Source organism: Medicago truncatula, chromosome 1 (genome assembly GCF_003473485.1).
Source record: "Medicago truncatula cultivar Jemalong A17 chromosome 1, MtrunA17r5.0-ANR, whole genome shotgun sequence".
In the NCBI taxonomy this organism is placed as follows: Eukaryota; Viridiplantae; Streptophyta; class Magnoliopsida; order Fabales; family Fabaceae; genus Medicago; species Medicago truncatula.
The window spans coordinates 36,233,051-36,253,349 of record NC_053042.1 but is presented as its reverse complement, the minus strand read 5'-3'; the positions used below and the strand labels follow the sequence as shown (position 1 = coordinate 36,253,349).

At 34.0% G+C, this 20,299-nt stretch overlaps 1 protein-coding gene across 1 annotated transcript; it reads right to left on the bottom strand.

The window, feature by feature from the left end:
• Positions 1 to 1,584: 1,584 nt before the first annotated feature.
• LOC11433288 (ATP-dependent DNA helicase SRS2-like protein At4g25120) lies at positions 1,585 to 19,884 on the bottom strand. The gene is made up of 29 exons (XM_003590659.4): positions 19,723 to 19,884; positions 18,505 to 19,552; positions 18,365 to 18,406; positions 18,031 to 18,194; positions 17,049 to 17,247; positions 16,275 to 16,331; positions 16,070 to 16,175; positions 15,837 to 15,970; positions 15,638 to 15,712; positions 15,388 to 15,513; positions 15,161 to 15,292; positions 14,986 to 15,069; positions 13,838 to 13,951; positions 13,608 to 13,708; positions 12,628 to 12,694; positions 11,355 to 11,405; positions 10,906 to 10,983; positions 8,914 to 9,120; positions 8,775 to 8,813; positions 7,974 to 8,045; positions 7,781 to 7,867; positions 7,654 to 7,710; positions 6,239 to 6,450; positions 6,037 to 6,130; positions 4,385 to 4,435; positions 3,203 to 3,265; positions 3,033 to 3,092; positions 2,347 to 2,409; positions 1,585 to 1,762 (listed from the first exon to the last, which is right to left on the bottom strand). The coding sequence occupies exons 1-29, from the start codon at positions 19,824 to 19,826 to the stop codon at positions 1,673 to 1,675; spliced, it is 3,777 nt and encodes a 1,258-aa protein (XP_003590707.2). The 5' UTR covers positions 19,827 to 19,884; the 3' UTR covers positions 1,585 to 1,672.
• Positions 19,885 to 20,299: the final 415 nt, after the last annotated feature.

Genomic DNA, 20,299 nt, shown 5'->3' with positions numbered 1-20,299 from the left:
GTTGGAGATAAGCGGTTAAAGGATAAATCAAGGAAAATATTTCATAGGAATTAAAATGAAAATTTGTTAATTTTAGAGGACTACAAATATATTTAATCCTTTAATTATTATTTTCCATCCACATAAAAGAAAAGAAAATAAGGATGTTCCTTTGAATGTTTTAGTTTCTGTGTGGCATTATTACTAATGAGGCACATTTTTATACCGGTGGTTGCGGCGAGGTGAAATCGTAAATCATTTGTTCTTAATTGTAATTTTTTTGCTATTCTCTGGGTTCTGGTTCGTGATTGGCTGGGGTTCTCTTCAGTTGACCCTAGTTCTATTTCATATCATTTTGTTCATTATGCTAATTTAACATGTGGATCTAAAGCACGATGATCTTTCATGCACTTAATCTGGTTTGCTTGCGTTTGGGTCATTTGGCAAGACATAAATGATCGGATCTTTAATATTAAAGAAAAAATTATGACTCAGTTGCTTGATAAAGTTAAGTATATGTCATTATGGTGGCTGAAGACAAAAACTGCTAATGTTTATGTAGGATACTATGGTTGATGGTGGTAGCCTTTTAATTGTTTGGACGTGGGTCAATTGTGTTTGATTAGTGTATACCTCTCACTCTCTAGCAAAGGCTCTGGTTTCTTGTTTTAAGTTTTCTTTTTCATTTTCTTCGTTCAAACAAGGGTTTTGTTTGATTCAAATTGATAGATCAAGTTTCCGTCTTGACATTGTGTTTGTTTGATTCAGATTGATAAATCAATAATACCTCTCACTCTCCAGCTTCTTTTTTGTTTTTGGCGATGTTGAATTTATATTTGATTCTAATATACTCTATAAATTTGAATGAATGAATATCATTCTTTTAGAAAGAAAAAAAAAGGCTTAATTGCACTTTTGGACCCCTATCTTTTCAAAAGTTGCGGTTATGGACCCCTAACTAATTTAAATGCAAAACAGCCCCCTATGTTTTGATTCTTTGGTAGTTTTGAACCCCCATTCCATTGTTGACTCGGTCAACGCTGACGTGGCACCCTAAGTGAGATGCCACGTGTCAAATTTGTTTTTTTTTTCCTTGGGGGTCCAAAACTGCCAAAGAATCAAAATATAGGGGGCTGTTTTGTATTTAAATTAGTTAGGGGTCCATAACCGCAACTTTTGGAAAGATAGGGGTCCAAAAGTGCAATTAAGCCAAAAAAAAATTCAGCATTCGCACATTTGAATTGGCTAGTGTACGATGATCGGTTCTTAAATACCATCTTGTTATTTTGGTTCATTGTATGCATTTTGCAAGTAATCCAACAAGCGATGATAGTATAAACATCTGCGATGTTGATTTAGGATTTCTAAGTGTCTAACATTTATCCTTTAATTTTCTATGTATCATCCTTTTTTTTTGTTTAAAGAAATCATCCATGTTTACCTGAGCGGTTTTTCTTTAAGGATCTTATACTGGAAGACGTATAAATCATTTGAAATTTTAGCTAAGGCTTAACTACGGGATATATTGAGCGCACACATTCAGTTTTAACGAAATACCTTTGCAATTTTTTTTTTTTTTTTTATATTTATAATTAAGGATAATAATTGTAACATAACATAAAGTTGACAAAATTTAACCTTAGTGGATGATAGAAAATCACAACTTATTGTACCAAAAAAAAATCACAACTTATTACAATGATTTGTATTGCTCAATAAGATGAGAAGCGTGGAGGCGGGATGTAGGGGTCATGGTGCACCCAAGTTTCTTCAAATAGGAGATCTGCGATAAGCCAAAAACAAACCATTAATTTTTTACAAAAAGTAAATAAAAGGTAAAAGTCCATCAGTTTTTTCTTTCAACTAAAGTGTGACACCAACATCATTAAGCTAGTAGTTAACAAAAGATAAGAAAGAACCAATCAGGTATTTTCTTGAAAAGGATCACATAGTATGGATATTGTCAACTTATGAAGCACATACATCAGACACGATACGGTCACGCCGATACTAATAATAATTTGAAAAAATGACATAATTTAATGCAATCATGTGTTAGACACCGACACGTATCCGATATCGGACAAACTAAATCCGAGGAGGTCTAACAAACAAAAATTAAGACACGGTAAAATATCCAATCATGATGATAAAACTTTACTGCTACAAAATCGATAAAAAAAAATGTAGATTCAGAACCAGTAAGGCAGTTGGCAAAACAAGATAAATAGGACATTATAATAAATAAAATTAAACTCAACATAGCATGAATGTAGAAAGCAGTTTTAAAGGCTTCAAGTGAATGCATGAAAAATATTAAATATGAAAGGCCTAACAGCCACAGGTCCGTTCACCGTGAATTCTTACCTGCTTGTCAGTTGGTGTTGCCGAACCCATTGCATTCTCAATCTTTAATTTCAGGAAATGTTCCTGAAAAGTGCAAAACATGTTTTTAAATCTCAACTCCATTATAACAAGGAAAACCCAGGTCAGGCTATGTCAACATATCAACCCCGCAAACTCACGACATCACGCCCAAGTCAATAGATTTCACTTTGCATCATCAAATGATATATACACCGATTCTTAATAAGGTTAACTTGGTAAAATTATTATTCTATTTATTTCATTTACAGTCTTTCCTTAATGTGCAAATAAAAATTTGTCACTAATCGTGAGAAATGGAGTATAAGATATGTTATTATATTTAACGTATACCAAATATTCTAGTGTAGTCGTCAAAAAATATTTTAACTGGAGATATGAGATCTCAATCCTTACTAGACATAGCCAAGGCTAATTGACTTATGCCAAAATTAAGGGATCAAATACTATTTCCTCTTGAATATATTTGTACAGTCCTTTTTAATGTCAGTGAAATATTCAGAGGTTCAAATAGAAGGAAAGGATAAGAGTTAATGATATGGGATATGTGTGAACATTATTCACACCAAGAATACCATGAGATGGATAAAACGGTAAGAATACTAATATTTTAACAGATCCCATAAAATTCTAAATGATAACTAGTGAACAGAGAAAGCACAGCTAACCTGTTTTTCCCTCATAAGATGAGCACGTTTATCAGCAGGGATTTGCTCCCATCTCAAAACCTACAAGGATAAATTTCAATAGGATGTGACAGAAGTTCCAATTTCCTCTATCCTCTTATCTAAAAATTGAAACCATGTTTGGCCTTAGCTATACAAGTAAAGGCACTTACATATTGAGCATACTGCATTGCTTCATCACAGCTTAAGCTGGACTTTAGAGAATTCAACAAATCCTGAAATCGCAATTACAAATAAGGTGTTTAAAATGATTAATGATCAATTACCATGCATCCACCACAAAGGAATTTAAGTTATACATTGTTGCATAAGATATATCAACAGAAGTAATGGGAACAATATTTGACAGACTGGTGTCAGTAAAGCCAACTATTTGTCTGGATAAAACAGAGAAAGACAAATTATGTCTTGCTTCTGGAAGAAAATTTATAAATGAATATGTTAATCGGCATATCGTCTTGAACCCTTTTTTTACAGAGGCCTGAATCCTTTAATCACTGTATCTAAACAACCGACATCATTTCAAGTCAAATGCATTTTCTTTAAACTTTGGTCTCACGCAACCTAACATAAATGGCTTGTAAGGTGATAACTGCCCAAGTCTTTTAAGCACTACCAAGGTCATATCTCTAGTCGGTGTGAGACTCTCAACACACCCCCTCGCACTCAAGACTACACATCTTAATCATGGAGTAATGTGAGTGGAATAACAAAGACCTCGATACACCTTGTCACGTCCAGACAAAACATCCAACATCTAGAAATTTGGCTGTAATAACAGATTATGGCTCAACAACAATTGTAAGATAGGATAGGTGTGTGGACTAATGCGGGTGAAAAAACAGGGATATCTCATTACCCCTCTCACGTCTAGAACTAGATATATTTTGGCCCGTTAACAAACCTAGGATAGGCTCTAATACAAACCTAAAATTTGGGCTTAGGGTCTAACTCGTCCTTACAAAATCAGTGATGACTAGCCAAATCTTATAAGCACTACTTAAGCAATATCACTAGTCAATGCGGAAATCACGACATATCCACAATCCATCATGCTTAGGATTGCATATCTAAAACACAGTCTAATAATGTGGGTGAAATATTAAGGATATTTTGTCAACACTTTTAAATATTGGAAATACTCAACACAATCGAACAATAATACGCCCATTCACTTCACTATTAATAATGAGTTAATGCCAGAATACATGAATGTATCCATTAGAACTATTTAACATAACAGAGAATTTGTTAATGTGAAATAAAATACACATTCAAGAAAATGATATGTAACAAAAAAAACATGCAGTTGAGGGAAATATGATACCACAGACCTTGTGTTTGTTCTTCTTCTGTCTTAGGCGTTCATCAATTACAAAACCAACCTGAGCATCCAATAGGAAAATAAATCATTTGCAAACAAGCAAATTTAATAATATTCATACAAGATATCTGTGAAATGCCTCATTAACAATCCCCCTACCTATATTCAAGATAGACCATAAGAAAATTATTTACACATTATGATAATAACTCAGAGCTGAACAAAATTTCAAGCAAGTTTATCTCCATGAAATCAATTATAAGGGACTTGATCAATTCAATTAGTTTGTAATTTCCAACAATAAGATAAACACGAGTCTCACTATCTCAATTAGTTATTCAGTTCAAGCATATCTATTTGAAGGATTTACCATAAGTACAAACAGGATCCTTCTTGGTCACAAAATTTCTGTATTTCCATATGCATTTCATAACAGTTTTTTGTAAGAGACTCTGTAAGATATATAACCGATGACACTCTTTGTTCCAATCTTTTCATCTTTTGCTACCTTTTCACAATTTTCTTTTAACACTTTTGAAGGATTCCCAATCCATGCTGCAAGCTTGCAATAAAACCCAATAAGTAATCAAGGTGAAGTAAACCATCTATCAAATCGGGGAAGCTCAGTCCCACCATCCTTCACTCTTTTGTAATTAAAATCTTTGTGATTTGCCAATTTATCCATCTAAGTTGAACTTGTTACACTCCTTTTGTGTGCTGCATAGAGAACCTATCTTATGATGTGTGTGTTTGACCATCAATTTTGAATTGTAATGCTATGTTTGAATATTCTGGTCAAGTGCCAAACTAGAATATTGACTATTAACTTTGCACAATAGAAGTTGTCTTTAGATGCTATAGTATATGTTTTAAACATTATTTTGCATCAATTGAACTCTTACAAGTTGTACTTATGGAGATTTCACAACATTACGTAGACGCTGACAATCTTGTCTAGGAGAAAGAAGTGAATCTGCTAAGTTTGAATAATTTTTTTTTATAAAAAAGACATCACCAGAACAAATTTGCAACACATTTTCATTTTAATAATAACACATAATCCTAAAATATACAAAAATAGATAATAGTTATGCATATGCATGTACACCATATAATAATTATAAAATGATCAATATCTGAACTTGAATTAGTAAATGTTTTCCAGTGGCAAATCTCATAACAGTGCCCGGAATATCATAGAATTGTAGATGTAGTTCAGTTTGCGTAGCTTGAGCAAAGAAAGAAGGCCTTATCGATATTTTTTCACAGGCCTAAACCCAAGTCCCCAAAATCGTTAGGAGTCAGGGTATGTGTTGAGTGTGCAAGGGGAGGAAATTGAGTTATGGAAAGAGGAAGTGAATCCAATCTGGTAAAAGGGGACATTTACAAGAAAGGGAGAATCACATGCTGGGTAATAGTTGTCAGCTGATAGCATTGGGCCTGAGAATCCATTACTTGGTTAGGAATGATCGTAATAAATACACCACACAAGCACACATAGACAAGCCCGGGGGGTTGGGTAGCTCAACTCGTTTAAGTTAAGGGATAAGGAGTTGAAGGTCTTGGGTTCAAACCAGGACAAAGGAGAAAAATTAATCTAACAACAATTATTAACATTTGCATTCAAAAAAAAAAAAAAAAAAGACACAACTATAGAGTCACCTTATCTAGCAACCTCTTTGGATCTTGAAAGGCTTTCTTTTTGGCCCATTTATGGAATATATGGGAAACAACAGATCTGTCTTCTACATCGAATCTGCAAAATAACAATTATGTACTGATTAATACCAATTTTTCAAAATTATTCATGGCTGAGATCATCAATGCATAATAGTAATGCAATCGTCAAAATGAAAAGTGAAACCTTCTTATGAAATCATTGCCGTTGTTTGCCTCTGCAAATTCTGCAAGCTCACTGGAAGCCTCACTAAAATGATTGTTGAGCAAATTATTTGGCACAGGGTCCAAATCAGCCTCAGATTGTTGCTTTTTTATCAACAAATCAGTGGTACAACAGGTAGTTTCCTTTTGATGGCCTTCTCGCTTTATTTGTAGTTCTTGCATATTTATATCACCCTACACAAGTACATACTACACACTGACTCACAACTTATAAACCTTGATGTTGAAGTTATAAAGGTCTTGGATAAAAAAAGAAAATATTTTAGAAAGCAACTCAGAGATGTTGGAGAAGTCGAAGAGAATAGCTAGAAAGATATTTTTGCAGGCAGGAACGGATCCAGAAATTTCTACTACAGGAGGCGGGATTGTATATTGTAAATACTTATATAACATCCACTTTTAAAGTTGAACTACCTTTTCAATTCAAATAAATAAATAAAAATTGAAAACACCTTAACATCTACTATTATAACTCTCTACACGTCTTCATATTTTAAATTTGTTGTATGATATTTTTATTTTCAACACTATCAATTTCTAGTATAACTCTTCTGGGGAGTTGGATAGTTCAATTGTTTTGAGCCAAGGGTGGAAGGAGTTGGAGAAATTAAAGGACCTGGGTTCAAACTTTGGTGAAAGAGAAATACTAAAATAACAACTAATCACTAACATTTGCCTATAAAAAAAAACTTTTCTATGTATGTGACCAAACAATCATTCAAAAATTCATCTATCATACCGTTGTGCATTTAATTCTGCACAAATAAAGTTACTCATCAATTCATCTATCATACCATTGCGCATTTAATGAGAACAAAGCAAGGTCCGTGTTTTTCGAAACCACGTTTCGAAGTTGTAAATCAATAATATCACAGACCCAAAAGTACTTGTTTGGTTTTGAAACCAAATTTGAAAAACCTCCATCTTATCATAGGATTGTTAACTCAACTGTTTTTACTAATTTTCCTCTCAAATCTCACATCCATAACCAATATTCTACGTTGGGTGGTTAGAGTGAAAAAGTATAACTTTACAGTTCATGCAAAGTTTAATATCCAATTTCCTTATAAAAAGAAACAGGTCAACATAATTCATAATGTTGATAAATATAAACGTCGTGTACATATAAAATTAAGAGATGATTGAAGGGAACAAACACTTTGTAGGTTTCTGTTTTGAATAACAAAAGGTATGTAACTTGTCCGCTAAAAACAAAATAATAGATATTTTGCCTTGACATATTCAAACTTAAAATATTATGCCGGCATCCAAAGACACGCTTCACACTTCTCCAATAGAAAGGGTAAGGAATTCAAAATGGCTTCTATTCAATAATGTGAAAGTTGCAATTGTTTATGAAAAGGCAGTATGACATACCTGAAACTCTAGAAGATGATGAGGGATTTCTTTCAGAAATCGTGAAGGTTGAAGCATCTAGAGACACACAAAATTAGCAAAACCCAACAACTATAAAGAGTCGAACTGAAAGTTATGCTTGACAAACCTGCCAATTTGAGTCCACCATGACATAGAGCATAAAAAGCTTCTGCCGAGCACGAGTCATTGCAACATATAGTAAACGTCTTTCTTCCTTATAATCATAAAAGAAATAATCATTACCAATAACCAATCTATTATAACAAACTACAAGACAAAAAATGAACATATGAATAAATTATAGAATAATAATAATGTACCTCAACTATGGCTGCAGTGTCCTTCACAACACCTTTGAAATCGTGTAATAGAGGGATCTCAGATTCATTTGCCTGTTTAATATACCAAAATAGAAGTCAAGGAAATACTTGTTTTCATGATAAATTTGAACAAAACAAGAAATTGACCCCCAAACAAGGCAGTCAAATTGCAATTAGACAAATTCCTCCCTCACCTAAGCTGTAACACTTGGTTAACCAGGCGTAAACACCAGCCATAAAATTATTAATAGATAACATGAGTAAATAATAACATTTGAATAACTTTTTTTATTAACATGAGAGAACATGTTGAGGAGGCAATAAATTACCATTCATAAACAAAGTAATCATACAGAAGATTCAGATCACAAAAAAGATATATCCTAAGGCTATATGAAATGCATTATTTGGTAATTATGCAACTGAATCTTCAATGAGTTTCTCATACAAGGAGGGAGAGATTATTCTTTTCCACGTTCCATTTAAACCCTGGATTGGCTACTGTACAGGGAGAAAAAAAATTAAACACACTCCTTTCTCTTCTATTGCTCTCATTTTTCTCATTTACCAAACAATAAGTCGAATCTAGTTTATTTCTCACATTTTTCTCATCGTTCACTCTTCCTCCTTTCACAACCAAACATATCCTAAATGTTGGCCATATAATTGTCCAAGGATAATATGGATAAACAGGTATAGAAATCTGAGCATCTGTTTCAAAAACATCACAATCATATATTCATGCACTTGTTTTGTTTTTAGGCAAGACAAAAAAAAAAAGTTCTGAATATTATCACATACCTTAACTATGAAGACAATGTCCCACTCTAAACCTTTTGCCTACAGGACAAATGAGTATGAATTGGCATTACTGTGGAGCTTAACTCTATTAAATACTAATCAAGCTGTTGAGAAAATACTAATCAAGCGGGATAGCTACCTGATGAATGGTAGTCAGTGTCACAGAATTTTCATTGTCCTTCCTCCGAGCACGAAAATTTTCTTTCTCGCGCTCAAATAAATAATCAATGAATGCTTTTAACGTAAAAATGCAGCCTTTATCTTCTGACATTTCCTTTTCCCCTCTTACCTCAATGAATTTGGTAGACAAAAACTCAGAGATATCATCTAATAGGTATTGAAGAACCTGAATTAAGGGAGAAATTCAAGCCTTGGATAAAGAAAGTCTAGATAAAACTGAATTAATATGAAAATCGGAAGACATAAAGTTAAAACTAAAATTACAAAATTTGGAACAAAATCTTCCGCCAAACATCAAATACCCTTGATGTATATTGCACAAAATTCGTTCCAGAAGAGCTTTAAATTACAAAAGGTGGTAAATGACTCTAGAAAATCAGGTCGGGGGTTGATGATGCTCAAGGTTGATTTTAAAACAGCTTATGATTCTGTTAACTGGGAAGGATTTTCGGAGACGTGGAGGCAATGGATCTCTACTTACCTAGCATCTTCAAGAGTTCCAGTGCAGGTAAATGGTATCTCAACGGACAAATTCAGTATTCCACAAGGATTGAGGCAAGGATACCCATCATCACCTTTTCAATTCCTCATTGTTGCCGAAGAGTTAAATGTGACTAAAAAAAACTGCAGAAGTGGGTCTGATTTATGGATATAGAGCAGAAGTTCGGGAGTTCCAAATTTCCCACTTACAATTTGCATATGAAACATTGCTTCTTTGTCAAAAATCAGAAAACAATGTTTGGGCAAATTAATGTCTTTTACAATTGTTTGAGGTGGCTTCTGGGTTCAAAATCATTTTATATTTTAAGGAACCAAAAGGTATTATAAAGATTTATGGGCAATGGGAGGGATACATCGTTTTGGTATGACAATTTGGTTGATGGTGGTTCCTTGGTTTCAAGATTTCATACTGTTTTTTGGCTTTGCGTTTTCCCACCGCATCAGTGGAGAAGATGGTGGAGTGGAGGTTGGGGGAGATCATGGGTTTGGCCGTGGAGGAAAGAGCTATTTAAGCGAGAACTTGGTATATTACCAGGATTTATTAGAGGTGGACTTGAAAGAAGGGCTCGGGATAAGTGGACAAGGATGCATGTATGGTCGTGGAAGTGTCTATTTGGTGTTGGTTGGCTCACGACTCCAGAGCACAAATACTTTCTTTTGTAAAATTTGAAACAAGTTGATTCCACTGAAGGTATCATGTTTTGTTTGGCGCAGAACAGAGTGCCCACAAAGGACAGTCTTGTGGATCGAAGTTTATTACCATTGTTAGAATGGAGGTGTGTGGGGGTGTCATGGAGGAATTGCGTAATCTGTTCATTAAATGTCCTGTTTTTGCCCAGGTAAGGAGGCTATACCTACAATGGTTGGGAATCACTTCCGCATTGCATACTGACAGTCAAAATCATTTTTTTTACAATTTCATGGATTGCCATCTTGTAACACGGATGTTAGGGAGGCATGGCAAACTACTTGGTTTGCAGCTATTTGGTTGTCTTAAATTTTTATTTTTGCTGGTTGATCCGGATTGCCAAGAGATCCTAAAAGTTGTTAAGTTGAAATCTTGGAGTTGGTTAAACGCAAAGTTAGGTGGCTTTACATATCCAATTTCATCTTGGTTTGCCAACCCAAGGAATGTTTAGGGGTTGCTGATTTGTATGATAGTTAGATGTGGGATTCATCACTTAGATTAGTTGGTAGTAGGTGAATTGGTCTTCTGTTATTCTCTAGGGATTAATGAATGGGTTCAATCTATATTTCTGTATTTTGGTACTCCTTGAGTTCAATATTGGGGGTTTGATAACTTTTTAGCTTATAAAATAACTGGGTATTACAAAAGCGCATATATATACAGAACTAAAAATTACTATTGCAATAAATTCAGGTCCATTTTTTCATGACATAAAACAATGGCTCATAGTAACTTAAGTTTTATCTTCCATATAAAACTTACAGATCTGATGTCACAATCTTCATTCAACAATGTCCCTCCATCAACATCAACAATTGCCCGTTGCTCAAGAAGGTATTTCTAAAATTCAGAGTCCATGTAATAGTAAATATATCATGAAATTATATGCAACAAATTTAAAAAATAAAATTTTACAATTTATGAGATTTGTATGTCAACTTAATTTGTGTATCTCCATATTCAACTAAGCACAATATTGCTGGATCATGCAATAAAACAATTATATAACTGATGGATACATTCACAAAAGTGTTTCGTAGAGCTATGGAATCTAAACATACAGTTAAAAACTAATCAAAAATATGTTCAAACAACAAGCTAGTATACCTACACTATTAAGTTGATCATACAATTATAAGAAAAAATGATAACCTATGTGTAAATACAGTAGTTATTTAGAGTCATAATTCCAAGTGAGAGGTAAGACAAACCTCAGGTATCATGTTCGCTACAGAAGTTATGATAGCAGAAATTGACTTTTCCTGTCATAAATAAATATGGCATGCATTTCAAGTGAGAAAAATATTTATTGCAAGATGTGAAAGAAGTCAATCATAAGCCTTGGATATTACAGAAACTGTTAGGACTAAAAACAGTAAGCGGTGTTAAATTTCATTTAGGGCACCTATTAAGGAAGAGGAATGTAAGATAAAAAAATTCGAAAAAAATAAAGAATATGTACTGACAGTATAAAAGTTTTATACAACCATTGAATAATATTTCAACACAGTGTCACTTTGCTATATTGCTTTTTAAAGATTTCAACAAACATAAATAGATGTTGAGATATGATTGTGTAAAATTTTTTTGTATTGTCAGTGCATATCTCTTAAACTCTTCAAATAAAGCAGTATGATTATGCTTGAGAGACATAGAAAGAAATAATTTTATCATTGTATGATAACATTGATTTCCTCTATCTAATAGAATCATAATATGTTATTCAAAAATTGAAGGAGATCCAAATCCAAGGATAAAGATCTTCTCTAATGAAGTTCAAAAGAAAACCAACAACTGTGAGAAAGGGAAGGTAGAATAACAACAATCTGACTAATAAATTAGCGATACAGACTGATAGACCCCATTTAGATTAATTAGAAACCAACTGTTCAGTAAAACCATAAATTATCCGATGAAGCCTCTCTCCAATGCTACAATTTGATCCACTACTAACTAACAACAATGAAGCCTCTCCAACAACAACATATCTACAAAGACAGTTCATGCTTAAAAGGAAAAATGCCAATCATCACAAATTATCCGATGAGCTAACTAGACAACTTTATTCGGGTAGTAATGGCAACAATAAAACACTGTCTTGAAGATTCCAAAAAAAAAATCTCTAGGACGAATTGCACTAGTAACATTTGGAAACATTGTAAACAAAACACCTCTCTATTTGCCCCCAAAATCCTACAAAAAGGTCGGGTGTGTTTCTAAAGTAGTCAGAGTCATTTTAGCTGTGTAACCTTTAAAGGGGTCTTTTGGTAAAAATTCATTAATGTGAGATCCAATGGTAAATATTTGCACCTATCCTCTCTCATCATATTGAACACTCCTCTCATTCAATATTCCCCACATGTATGAAAAGTTGAAAGGAAAGACACCACCTCACCATGGTATACTTTATCACCAATTAACACAAATGTAATAGTCATTAAACATAAATAAGATCAGCAATCAAAGTGTACAGAAAGCATTTACCCTGTGAACAAGTTTTGATATGATCTCTATTGTCGTTAAAACCTTCCTTCCATGGGTAAGATCACTCCTATGATCCATGAGAGTGATGAAAATCAGTGTATTAATTAGTTCATAATACTAAAAAAGCAGAACAAGAATACAGATGGTAACATAATAAGCCAATGAAGCCACAGGTAAACAAAAAAGCATGAACTACTAGAAAGTAAATCAAAATGTAAAACTAGATACATTCAAACTCTGAGCACAAACCCCGTGAATCTAAAGAATTAATAGCATTAGAGATATCTCCCCAAAGCTGTGTAAGAATGTGACTGTTTTGAGTTATGTATCTCTTCAGTAAAGAAACTCGGAGGAATTTCAGGATTAACAATGAAATGGTGAAACCTGTGAAATATGACCGTAAATAAATGGTTCCACCTGTTGCTTCCGCAGGTGGAAATTTTATTATCAAATTTCTAAAAAATGGTGTAGGAGATTGATCATCGTGGATTGAGGAACGGTGATGTTTGGCAGTGCAATATTGAGCAGGATAGGTGAAGCTTATCTGCAATTGAATGGGTTGCAATGGGTTTGTCGGCGCTGGAACAAAGATCTCAGACAGTGAAATGAAGTTTTCCCAAGGAAATGAAGGAGTAGAGGCCTCAAAGTATTATGCGACTAAAGAAAAAAATTACATACATATACATATTGACAGAGTGGAAATCTATATTCTGATTATCATACTTAGATTACACATTACAGAGGTATATTTAGTTACTCAGGCTTTCTAAGAAAGCTTTACAACCATAAGAGAATCTAACAGAAACAGTAAGCTAAGACTTAGGTCTGTACACCAAGCTAGTTATTGAGAACATTATACAGTTTATCCAGAATGCTGTGCCCGTATCATTAGTCGAAGTGGGGTTTTAATACAACTAAAATATTTCAAATAACTTTTTATACAACATGATAAAACTTTCAAGGAGGAATGTGTTTACCACCTTTTATAAGTACCAGAAATCTTTGCACTAAAGATGTCACAGGCAGCTGATAAGAAACTGCATTTTCTAATGGTTGAAATTTTGCTAATATGGTCGATTACCTGCAGAAATTAGCGGTAATATGAAACATGAATGCTGAAAGGATAACATAAAACCAAAAGTTAGGAAGCCAGCATAGCTATAGGTTCCCTTGTGCATGTCCAAAATGAAAATCTTTATAAAACTCGTACCCTCTTTTTCATATCCTTCTCGAAAGGAAGTAAAGCCTTGAAGACTCGACTATATGAGTCATCGTCGCAACCAGGCAGTGCTGTTTGAAGCATAGAGATGATAGTTTTGACTACCTATTATAAGAAGGGACAAAGTAAGAACTTATGCATGTACGCAAAGGTGAAGATACAAGCATTTGCAGATCAGATAGTTGTAAGATTATAAACATAAAACTTTCAAGAGCTTGTGAACTCGAATAAGAAACTAACAGATATCTCCACCAAATCTCGTCAAGGCCAACGGCTAACTTACACCACAACAAATACTTTTGAAATACGTTATGGGTACATCTTCATTGGGGGTGATACAGAGGGGCACAATGGGAGCCTTACGTTTTTAAAACTCTTTTACTTTTTTTTTTTACACGTTTGTTCATAAAAATATATTTTTAAAACATTTAGATTTTACACACTGAAAGAAAAAAGTCTCTCCCCCATAAGAGAAGCCCTGGAATCCTTTTTCTTTTTTGTTGTTAGATTTTTCAACAACGGCGTTAAAATATTTCAATTTAGGAAAAAACTCTGTTTTAACCACAAGTATCTTTTGTAAATTGAGATTATACATTAACGATGAATTTATTATTGACTATTTCATTACAAGTATTCACTTCTATTTAAGTTTTTATTAAATTTTATTAACGTATCTAAGTCGTGTCGTATCTTGAATTTGAAAAAGTTTGTGTATCCACGTATTCGTATCGTATTGCACCCATATCCGTACTGCATATCCAGGCTTCATACGATATCCACCAAACTTGTCTTTGTAAGCCTTGGGCAGTCCTTACTCGTTGAGCTAGATTTTGGGGCCAAATTATGCCTAACCCAAATTATAAAATGGTATCAATGTCTATCCTAACGGTCTAGTGAGGGACAAATTCTTGTTTTCATTCAGTCTCTTGCTACCTGTTTTGTCCAGTCTCATGACCAGTTTCTAAATCAAACTGAGTACAAAAAAAGTTGTTCAGTACAGTCCCCTATTTTTTAGCAAATCAAACACACGCTAAGCCTTGGCTGTTAGTGGAAGTCCTTGAATGATTAAAAACTCTACATTAGTAAATCAAAATTCCTAGAAATAAACACTCTTTTATCTTAATTACGGAAATTAATACCTTTTTTCTGTAAAAAGCTACACCGTGAATGTTAAATGGTATTTTCCTATCCCGAAAAGCCATTTGGAAGGCTTTCCCTGATACCTGAAAAGGGAAGAAAGGAAGAAGCACAGACCAATCAGTCAGATATGGGGTGATTGCTTATTTACATAGTTATAGTATCAAGAAACATCACCCGCCTACGGTAGAGAATTGCAATGTTGCCATAGGAACAGTTATCTGCTGAATGATTAGATGAAATTTCTGAGATTTTGTCAACAATGAATGCACATTGTGCATCCTCATTGTGACACTCCTTCATAATTATCTGCAGGTTATTGCAAAAATCATTGTATATAAAGAGGAAAATCACAATAAAGCATAACATACTTTTCAAAACAGCACACTGCATGATGTATGTACCTTGGATCCAGAAGAGTTATCAGTAAGAACATTCTTCAACTGACATCGCTTGGCATTATTTTGAATAAGAGAAGCTGCAGCCTCGACAATGTAACGTGTGGAGCGATAGTTTTTGTTGAGCCTAATCTGAACCAAAAAAGTAAGTGATATCCAAATGAAGACATTTAATATGGCTGTGTGAGTAAGGCAAGAGAAAATATGAATTAAACATGTAGCATAAAAATCATAATCAGTGAAGGACGAGAGAGACCTCTTTGTAGTTTGGAAAATCATTACGAAAGGAAATAAATCCGGAAATGTCAGCTCCATTGAAACTGAAAATGGACTGTAAGAAAAATATGACATTAGACCAGTAATTAGGATGATCTTTTAAATTAGCAGAGAGAAAACAATACAGATATCCAATCAGGCATCTCATACATTAGGGATTTAAGAAGAAATATTCAAACCTGATCATCGTCACCAATAATTGTTATTTTATTATGGGATGCAAGAATCCTTAGAAGCTTGTATTGCATGGCACTAGTATCTTGGAACTCATCTATGACAACAGCTTTCCATGAATCCTGACTTTCTCTGAAAACTTTGAAATAATTTGAACAAACAAAAGTTGGTACAACAAACTGTAACAAATGAGTAGATTGCAGTTAATTTTATATTTTATATTTCAGGAAATGTTTACCTTCGGGAAAATCAGTGAGTAATTTCACAGAGTAGCTGATCAAGTCATGATAATCCACGGCATTACAAGATTTTAATATGTTACTGTAATTCTCAAGAATTTCCGCCTGATTACAATCCAGAGCACGGAATCAGACATACAAAACAGAACAAGGATGTGTGTCTGTGTGTGCACACGCATATGGGAAAACACTTTAGCAGCTTACTCCTATTTGATTGCCCATATCACGATATTCTGCAGAAGTTCTTCCCGAGGCTTTGGCCTGAAATGGTATACAGTTATTTCATATGATAAAGCTAAAATTTAACTGCAGCATAAAAAATATAAAGAGGTATTGAATAAGCCATTTTAAGCAAATATAAATGACCAAGATTAATATAAATCATACGCATTAAGAAATGCACGGTTTTACAAATTTAATCCCTGATAAATAATTTAGATGCAAGCAGCTCAACTTTCCAGCACAGGACTAGGAGAAAGGAGAAATTATCTCAGTAAAAGAACTCTCAAGTTTCATAACAGAGACTTTTTTTTTACATATTTAGAGGTGTTCTATAGAGTCTATTTTGTCCCTTGAAGTTATAAGACTAAGCTCTTATCACTGAGTTGACACCTCATGGACAGAGTACTAACTTGAAATTAAAGGAATACACTGGAATTGTACGCCTGAGACTAACCTCGCAATGGTACATTAATTGTTTACACAAAAGTACTGATTACGGTTGTAGTTACAATATATTCCTTAATTAGAGCACAAAATGACCAGTGATACGAACTGTAGTTGCAAGATATTTCTATTTTCTAGTATAAACCGTCACTTCTAATCAAACTTCTTTGTAAACAACAGTTATATTTTTAACATGATCATAAGATCACATGGCAATTGAGGGAGGCTAATGTAGATTTCGTAAATTAAGCATCAGTTCATTATTTTAACAAGAAGTTTAGAATGAGTTTCTCTTCAAAAATAATCACACACCTGAGTCACAAAATTTTGCCATTTCTTTGCCTTATCCTTGAACTGTTTAGGGGTCTTTAGACCATCGGACGCTTCTCCAATCAACAATTCACCATTTTTATGTTTACTTGTTTCATTTTCTAATAATCGGGTGGCCTCAATAATTGCATTCCGCTGTTGCCACTGACCATATATTAAGAATTCAGATGTACGACCTAACCTGCAACACAGGTGTCAATGATAAAAAGAAGTTTTTTAAGCAGCGTGAGTTAAAAGCTTATGGGTGCAAGTGCAGCAGATAGATCACTTGGATCCAATCATGATATATGTGTCTAGTAGGGTCATGTACTAGGCAATAAGTCTTAAAACCTGAAGCGGCATATTATTTTTCATTACATGTTTGGTTTATCACTTTATCTTAAATATTGTTCAAGTACTTATTTCCTCCTTTCTCTAACAATGTTTCCTTTCAGGTTCTAAGCAGATTCCCAATATTAACCACCACTGCTCAATCAACTTAACAGTATTACAGTGTCAAAACCACTATTCCTTGCATGGTCAAGGAAAGTATGTGCTGCACTGTATGTTTTAAGAGATACAAATTACAGTTTATTCATTATTTTAATGCTGAATAATGCAGTTATACTTAAGCAAAGTTTTCAGTGTTTGTATTAAATGGAATTTATTGCTTCTTAAAGTTAAATATTTGAAAATGTACTACCTGTCTTATTTCTGCTAACTTATCCTTAGCAGATTCAATTCAACTATTAAAGGGGAACAAATTCACAAAATATACTTCCCACATATCAATTTTTTAGATGGGTTATCAGTTTTGAGGAATAGTGGATTAGAATCATGGCAAATGCCACAATTAGGATTTAAATAGCAAGAAAATTAAATAGGGTAGTAAACGCAACATAATGGAACACACAAGTTGGAACTGATAAACTGGAACTGATGACAAAGTTAAAAAAAAATCTCCAGCAAATTCAGAGCAACTAACTTTTCTGCATGTGAACGACAAAGTTGCAAGCAAAATGAATGAAAAGTGCTGATTGTAAGTTCTTTTGCCGTTTGCTTCCCAGCTATGGCTCCAATACGTTTTCTCATTTCAGCAGCTGCTGCTGCCGTAAATGTCATTGCAAGAATGTTTAAGGGACTAATGCCCTGCACAAATTTAGCAGACAGTGGAAATTATAAACAAAAAATTGACCAAAAACATTTAAATGCATAGCTTCAAACAAATCAACTTGCAAACAAAGAAAAAGAGGGACAATAATGAAAGATATGCACAGTATCTATATCTTATAGCACAAAAGAAAAGAAAAAAGTGATACCTCATTAAGCAGCATCAAAACTCGCCCAACCATTGTGGATGTCTGGTATCATCAAAAAATAAAAACAATTCAGTTCCAAAGCAAAAGGCAAATACTCAAAGGAAAAACAAAATGTTGAAGAAAGCAGAGTTTAAGAAAACCTTTCCACTTCCTGGACCAGCTACAATCATTAAAGGGGTAGAAACATCGGTGCAAGCTGCTTCTCTTTGCCTTTCATTTAGTGATTTCAAGTATTTAGAATATTCCTCTGGCATGGTTCCACTCGGTAAACTTTTCCTAGTAGTCTCACTATCCACATGTTCTTCTTTATGATCCAAATCGATTCCAAAACAAAGCATGTCACCACTTCCTATACCCTCAGAAACAGCACTAGTTGCCAAACTCATATCAACAGTACAAACTAAACCGCTCTCGCTTGAAACATTCTCCTGACAGCTTTGATCTAACCCCTGCCCAGCTGCTTTCACCGCGGATTTCTGCTCACAAAGAATATCAATTTGTTCCAAAATAGACTCATCAAAATCATCAATTTCGCCATTTCCTATATCCTTAGGAAAAGCACTAGTTCCCAAATCCATGTCAACATTACTAACTACACTGCTCTCGCTGGAAACTCTCTCCCGACAGTTATGTTCTATCCCCATCCCAGCTTCTTTCTCCGCAGATTTCTGCTCAAAGAGAATATCAATTTGTTCCAAAATGGACTCGTTCAAATCATCATTTCCTATATCTTTAGAAACATTAGTTCCCAATCCCATATCCACATTACCAACTACATTACCCTCACTCGAGACTTTCTCATGACAACTATGACCTAACCCCTCCACCCCAGCTGTTTTCACCGCAGATTTCTCCTCACACATAATATCAATTTGTTCCAAAATAGAGTCATCAAAATCATCATCCAATAATCCACTAGCATAAAAGTAATCAAGTGATTCAGATTCAAATCCTCCAGATTCTTTCCTCGGAGTTTCAAAATTCGATTGACACAAATTCTCCTTCACCGCACTAACAGCAGGAACAACAACAGTCCTTGCACTTGAACTACAGCAAATTACATCAGAAGATGCTTCGCCACCATTACCGGATGAATGTAATCTGTTTAACGGAACTTCTGCAAGAGGAACTCTCTTCCCAACTCGAACCCTACCCTTGGCACCATCAACATCGCATAAACTCTTGATTCTAGAAATAAAAATAGATCTCATATTATGATGATTACAATAACGAAATTAATTAAACAACTAAGTTGCATTGCAAGTGCATTATATTGATTAATTTGAAAATTGAAAACCTAATTGAACAGAAAATGATGAAAATGAAGATTAAGGAATAAGAGGGGAGAGAGAAGTTACTGGTATGGGGAAGAGATGGATGAATCGGAAGCCCGTTTCTGAGGAAGGAGTGGTTTTGAGGCGCTGAAATATGCGCTGATTCGCCCATTTTGCTGGTTTTGCATTTTCTGTGTCACAACTATGGGAACTGAAGAGGAGTGTATGTTATATGCACGATTGAAAAATGAGAGGAGGCGCCAAAGACTCCTGTTTTTTTGAATTTTTTATCTTTTTTATTAAAGGAAGAATTTTGGCTTAAATGTCTTTTGGTCCCTTAATTGGTACTATTGTTTTGGTCTCTTAACTAAAAAACAGATTGTTTGAATATTTAAGTTTTTTTAGTCTCGCTTTGGTCCCTTCTGTTAGATTTTCGTTAGGTTTAATAAAAAACGTTAAGTGTAGACACGTGTCACCTTGTCATTGGCTCTGAGAATTTTTTATTACCAAAAAAATAAAATTTAATATACATATTTTAATTTTTTGTAAAAAAATTCTCATAACCAATGACAAGGTGACACGTGTTAACTTGGACACGTATCGCTTTGTCATTGATTTTGGGTTTTTTTTTTTTAAATATATATATTTTTACTCAGAGCCA

Bases quoted from the DNA above. Each gene is read 5' to 3' on its own strand.
- LOC11433288 (XM_003590659.4), bottom strand. From the start codon at position 19,826: ATGCAAAACCAGCAAAATGGGCGAATCAGCGCATATTTCAGCGCCTCA. The intron at 19,553-19,722 runs GTAACTTCTCTC...TTTTATTTCTAG, and splicing joins TCCATCTCTTCCCCATACCA to AATCAAGAGTTTATGCGATG. The intron at 15,293-15,387 runs GTACATACATCA...AATAACCTGCAG, and splicing joins ATAACTCTTCTGGATCCAAG to ATAATTATGAAGGAGTGTCA.